Source organism: Heloderma suspectum, chromosome 7 (assembly GCF_057233095.1).
Source record: "Heloderma suspectum isolate Gila_16-S chromosome 7, 16-S_ref, whole genome shotgun sequence".
Taxonomy (NCBI): domain Eukaryota; kingdom Metazoa; phylum Chordata; class Lepidosauria; order Squamata; family Helodermatidae; genus Heloderma; species Heloderma suspectum.
Genome location: NC_139464.1, coordinates 122856838 through 122862837, shown reverse-complemented (window position 1 = coordinate 122862837; position 6000 = coordinate 122856838). Strand labels below are relative to the sequence as shown.

The 6000-nt window shown below is 43.1% G+C and overlaps 1 protein-coding gene across 3 annotated transcripts in view; it reads right to left on the bottom strand.

The window, feature by feature from the left end:
- Positions 1 to 300: 300 nt before the first annotated feature.
- Positions 301 to 6000, bottom strand: part of BCL2L14 (BCL2 like 14) — a 30685-nt gene continuing 24985 nt past the window's right edge. For all 3 annotated transcript variants that reach the window (XM_084811338.1, XM_084811339.1, XM_084811340.1), the window contains 2 exons: positions 5076 to 5348; positions 301 to 2428 (listed from right to left, as the gene is read on the bottom strand). In XM_084811338.1, coding sequence (XP_084667464.1) covers positions 2387 to 2428; positions 5076 to 5348 — 315 coding nt within the window. In that variant the 3' untranslated portion in view covers positions 301 to 2386. The remainder of the gene's footprint in view (positions 2429 to 5075; positions 5349 to 6000) is intronic.

The following is a 6000-nucleotide window of genomic DNA, read 5'->3' as shown; positions in this document are numbered from 1 at the left end:
TTTTCTCTAGTTTTTCTTTTCATTTCTTTACCTTTTTAAAAATGTGTGACCTGTTTTATTTAAGATATTAACAAATTTGTAAGGTTTGAACCCCTCAAAATAATTAATTAAAACATAAGGAGAGTGATGGATCCATTTTTAAAACAAAACATTATCTTTGGGAGAACTGCAGTAGGCTTTCTTTCAATCAGATTCTGGACTAGTTTACTAGAGTTAAAAAATGCCAAGCAGGAAAGAATGGGACAGATTCCAGTCTTATACAGCAGCTGAACAAGAACACACACACACACACACAAAATAATTTAACGGGCTTGTTTTACTGTTTTATTAATCATGCTAATCAGTACTGATAATCTGTGCTTGGGCTAATAACAGGGTTTTGTCCATTAAGGTTAATACATTTCAGGGTCAAGATTTCTTGCATACTGGTCAACTCTGTTAGCTAAAGGTACTCTTCGCTTTCCAGAAAGAGAGCGATAGTAACTTAAGAGTAAGCCACAATGTGGGCGAACAATCAAATTAAAAGCAGATCTTAAATTTAAGTCAGCCTTCTTGGCCATCAGTCTTCTATCCCTCTCATCCTAACCCAGCAACACAGAAAGAAAAAAAAGAGAGAAACAGGTGTTTTTTGGATGGCTATGGTTTATCATCCACATTCGTGCTACCTACCACTACCATCTGGCACTTCATTGCAGCATGCTGGTTCATCTGGTGAGTGGCAGTTGGAGAACTAAATCTCACAGAGGAAAGGTGTCAAGAAAAGTTTACACTTCTCCCAGTCAGAACTGACCTTCTTGACCGAGGCGCAGATAGTAAAACAGAGTTTTGATTGGGTGGACCAATCATTCGAAATAATTCGAAGCATTACGTTGCCTGCTTTGCTATTATTCAACATGACTTCAGTGAACCAGCAGCTAAGATTTCCTGGAGGGCCACACTAAGAATGAAATCAGACAAGGCGGAGGGCTCAGGCTGTGATCTCAGTAGCTCAGAAGGCAGAAGGCAGGGAGCTACGACATTATAAAACCATTCACACCACTTCTGTAGGGAAAGAAGTACGGTGAAAAGGTACAGCAAAGGAAGGCAATGAAGTGAGGTAACTGCCCCGCTCTTAAAGTATTTCAAGCACTTATAATTGGTTCAAGTAAGATATAATCAATATCAGGAGAGGTAGGCTTAGTTTCCCAAGTAACTAGAATCCTCCCAAGACATTCCAACAACCATTAAAAGGGGATTAATGTGTGGTGTTCTTAAATCTCCCCATTCCCGGGGCTGCAATGTTCTTATGGTTTTTCATAGCTGCATAGAAGTGAGAATTTCAACAAATGAAGTTACACCATGAAACAAATGATTTGGAGAATCATATAGTAAAACTCTTCTTCGACTGTACCACTTCAGATTGCAGGTAAGGTAGTCACATATTTGAATGCTCACCCGTATCAGAATTGGCGTACACACAGGAAATTGGAAAGTCAGCTACACTAAGCCAAATCCTGTCCTTGATATGCTAGTTTTTATATGTGCAAGGACATTTTAACATGAGAAAACATTCAAACATACTTTCCCCTGACCTGGTCTGAAGTGATACAGCTCAGTGACACCATGGGATTCTCCCCCATTGTGTGTTTCAGCTCTCCAAATACTGCAGCAATAAACAAATTGTATCTGATAAAACTTTGCTTTCCATGGACTACTAAAAGACCTCAATAAAAGGCCTACAGTCTAGGCCTCCTCCCAGACTGAACCCCTCAGTTCTACTCCCTCAGACCCCCTTTTTGGTCCATGTTATTTTGTTATTTTCCACTTACACCTTTACAAATGTCTTGTGAGGAAACGTATTAATATGCTTATCTGCCTAAGTAAGGCATCATCAAAGTCTGCTAAGCAAAAGAACTAGAATGTTACAGCAGAGCTGGCGTCAGGTCTGTGAGAGCCCTGGACAAGATGTCTTGGGTGGGCCCCCAGAAGCAGCCTGGTGCTTCCCCTTGCAAAATGCAGATGGCAGCAGCCTGACGCTTCTCTTCTTAGTGCCCGGCTGAGCATGCTTCCCCCAAATAAGCTTACCAGGCCAGGCGGTGGCTGCCAGGAGGGTGGGTAGCAGTGCTCAGCCCAGGGCTTAGAAGCAAAGCAGGAGATTAAGTGGCTGCACCCACCACAGCCCTATGCATGTTTAGCCAGAAAAAGAATCCTACAGTTCCTGTTATGCTTCAGCCAGCATGGCTAGCTGGAGGAAAGCTGGGAGTTGTAGGACTTTTTTTCTGTCCAAATATGCCTAAAATTGTGCCCTAAGTCTTTTAAGTTTTTGAGGGGATGATCTTCCTGTCGTTCCTTATCCCAATCAACTGCTCTAAATCAAGGAACGTCTCCTGAAGAACACGTTCTTTCGTTATTCCACGTCTTCCTCATCTGGTAATCCTAAAGCTTTTTCCTGGAAATGAAGAAGAAAAGGAATCAGTGAGGTTTATACAGTTCTGAATGTTGGTTTCAGTTCACAGCAGAGCAACAGAGTCTCCCCAGTACTGAGCAAAGAGACCCAAATGCACATTGACGGCTTCATACAAATTAATACACGACTTTTAACAGGTTATCAAGCGCGATCTCTAGGAGACGTCCTGTTTCTTATTTCTTTATTTATTCTGAACATTTAGATATTGGAGGGGCGGGCAATATGCGGCCTATGGTCACAAGCAGCACCATGCCACCGCCAGAGGCAAAACATTTGCAGCAGACTGGAACTGAGGCTGAAAAGGGAGACATTTTGCTCGTCAAATTGTCCCTTTTCAGCCTCTGTTGCAGCTTGCTGCTGAAAGTCAGTGGCAAACTGCCAATGATTTGGCACCACACTGCCGAATTTCAGCAGCAGGGTAGTGGGAGTGTTGCCCTGGGGGCTGAAAATTGGCCCCTGGACCCCTCAAAGTTGTCCACCCCTGATATCCTGCCTTATTTGCTAAAAAGTCATCAACTCGGTGTACATCAATTTAAAATAATGACACTTTAAAACAATAAAAAATAAGAACAATAAGACCAGTAAAACATTGTAACATTAAGACCACTGAACAATGTAAACGGCTTACAATAGAAAGTATCATAGAATCGTAGGGTGGGAAGGGGCCTACAAGACCATCGAGTCCAGCCCCCTGCTCAGTGCAGGAAGCCTGATTCCCAGGCGGTCTCCCATCCAAGTACTAACCAGGGCTGACCCTGCTTAGCTTCCAAGGTCAGACGAGATCGAGCACATCCAGCCCTTTGCTTGTTAAGAAGATGTGTCTTCACAGCCTTTCTAAAAGCCAAGAGAGTGGGGGCCAATAGCAGTTTGGGAACGACAAAGGAGAAAGACCTTCCATGCGTACCTGACAAAGGAGCTCTGGGGGTCATGGTGCCCTCAAAAGGGCCTCTCCTGCAGCAATTAATACCTGAGCAGGTTCATAATAAGGCAGGCGGTCCCTTCAATAGCCAAGTCCTAAGCCGTTTAGGGCTTTAAAGGTTAAAATCAAAACTCTGAGTTGATCTTGGAAAGCAACTGGCAACTAGTGCAGGTCTTTCAAGATAGGCGTAATACGCAATGGTTAGCTCCAGGGCTTTTTGTGTACGTAGGAATGGAAGATAATGGTAGGGCATTCGCTGAGGCCTGTACATATAGGCCCCAACGTAGGCTTTCCCCTGCCAAATGGGAATCTCCACCTTGCCCACTATGCTAATCTGGCCAGTAGGATAGTGCCTATCCTGGGAAAGGGGAGATAAACTCTTGGCAATTGCAGATGGGCTACTGATCCTCTCAGGCATCTGTTGGCAGGATACTTGGTAGCAGAACAAGCCCTGCAAGCTACCATAGTATTCGGCAACCTTTGGTGTTTCACTTTAAAAAATCCAGCTAGATAATGCCAGGCAAAGGTAGGAAAACTGACAACACAAGTGACCTTGGCCAAAGCACTGCGTTTCTAAAGATCGTGCATGTAAGCCTAAATTTAGCAACACCAAATCAGAAGAGCATGGAATCAGGAAGATAATTGGATCACCAAATATGCAGAGCATATTCCAGCCCTGAAGTGATTTCTCCCCGGTATGATCTACGTACAGATGTAGTTGCAGACTGAGAATTCCCCAACTTTTCAGATTAACTTTTGGATTAATTTTGATTAGCCTTGGACACAGTACTGCCTTGATTAGCTTTTCCTTTCCGAGCTCATCCTTTTGACATTCACAATGGCTCTTGCAATGAGTCACTCCCCCCATCACCAACTTTTGCGAGCAGTCCAAAACTGCTATTGATTCTATCTGCAAAGCTTCTCTATGTCCCTTTATGTCATGTTATGTCCAGCCTCACACTTATGGCTCATTACAAGTCTTTGTTTTTATCCTATAAAAACCAAGGCTTCAAGCCCTCAATGTCCAATCAGTACCACGCTGCTGAAATCACTCATTTTGGTTCCTTGCCATCCAGAGGTAAGGATCCATGCTGCTGAAATCACCTGATTCCACTTTTTCCAATCTACAAAGGGACTATTCTGCTTTTTAAGTTTTATACCAGTTTAACTGCCATACGAACATAACAGCCATGCTAGATCAGAATAAACGCTGATCTAGTCCAGTATTCTGCTCCAACAGTGGCCAATCAAATGCCAACGCACCCTCCCACAACTGGTACTGACAGGCATACATGCTGCTTCTGATACTGAAGGTAATGTGCAGCTATCATGACTAACTAGCCATCTAAGTTGGCAGCTGTCATCAGTAAGCTTGTTGATTGTTTTCCTAGCCCATGTCACAGAACTACTATTCTCAAGATTCCCTCAAGGAAGAAATACTTATGAAACCTATTTTAGTCTGTAGTGTAGCTAAACCCGAACATCTGAAGGAGCTCATGCAAGCATGTCACGTTAGAGTAATAATGCAGACAAACATTCTGACTTCTTCTTTCAGATGTCCATTAGGGAGAACATAGCACCCCAGCATTCCCACCCCTATCACAGAGGGGTGTTGGGGCCAGCCGCATCAATGGGATATTTCATACATCAATATTGTTTAGAACGTGTACAGAAAGGAGAACGATAAACAAAGGAAGTAAAATCTCTTACCCATCCACCTTGGCTATAGATCCAAGGGCTGAAATTTTCCTTGAGGTATTTTGTTCCAAAACCCAGCACAATGTTCATGGGATGGCTATCCACAGCGGTGAGTCTCGTGATGACTTCTACAGCAAAAGCAACTTTTGTGCTCTGGACCTGGACCTCACAGTCTGTTGCCGAATCTACAGTTGCTTCTTCTAGGAACTGGTCAGCAACCCTCCTGAAGAACGCATAGGACATCAGGTCTGAGATACACTGAGAGAAAGTCCTATCTTTTTCTACCTGAAAATGGAAATTAACGCATTTGTCAGTGGGAGAAAACAGAGGAAGCACCCCCACACCCCAAAATCATCCAAGTGATATCACAGTTGAGAAAGGATTTGAACCCTAATATTTCAGGTCCAGGGATCTATACATGCAGCAAGCTTAATGTATTTTCCTTGTACAAATATGCCTGTTAGATGTCCCAAATTAAATGTTAAAATTCCCCACACACCTGCCTACTGCCGTGGTTAGAACAGATTTGTGTGATGACTTTCTCTACCTCAAGTGACTTTTTGCAGTCACCTTGTAAATGTGGTTCTGTGAAAATGCCTTCTGCAGCTCTGACCTCAACCCTGTCTGATAAATAATGCTGCATGCTTGTGGGACTCAACCTTGTGGCACAAAAAACTCAAATTGTTTTACTCTAATTCAAAAGGTGGAATTATCTATTTCAGGGATAGCCAACTTCTATATTCTTGGGGGACCACTCTATTCTCTAAATAAGGGACCATGTAAAATAGCTTTGGGTGTTTGATGCAGTCCCTAGACAGCTATGACTGATCTATCTGAATCCAGGGGAAGGGTTTCTCGCCCAACTCCTTCTCTGAGAAATGTGTGCTTCTCCCTTCCCACATGTTCAACATTCCACAAACATTTTAGAAGTGTAGTA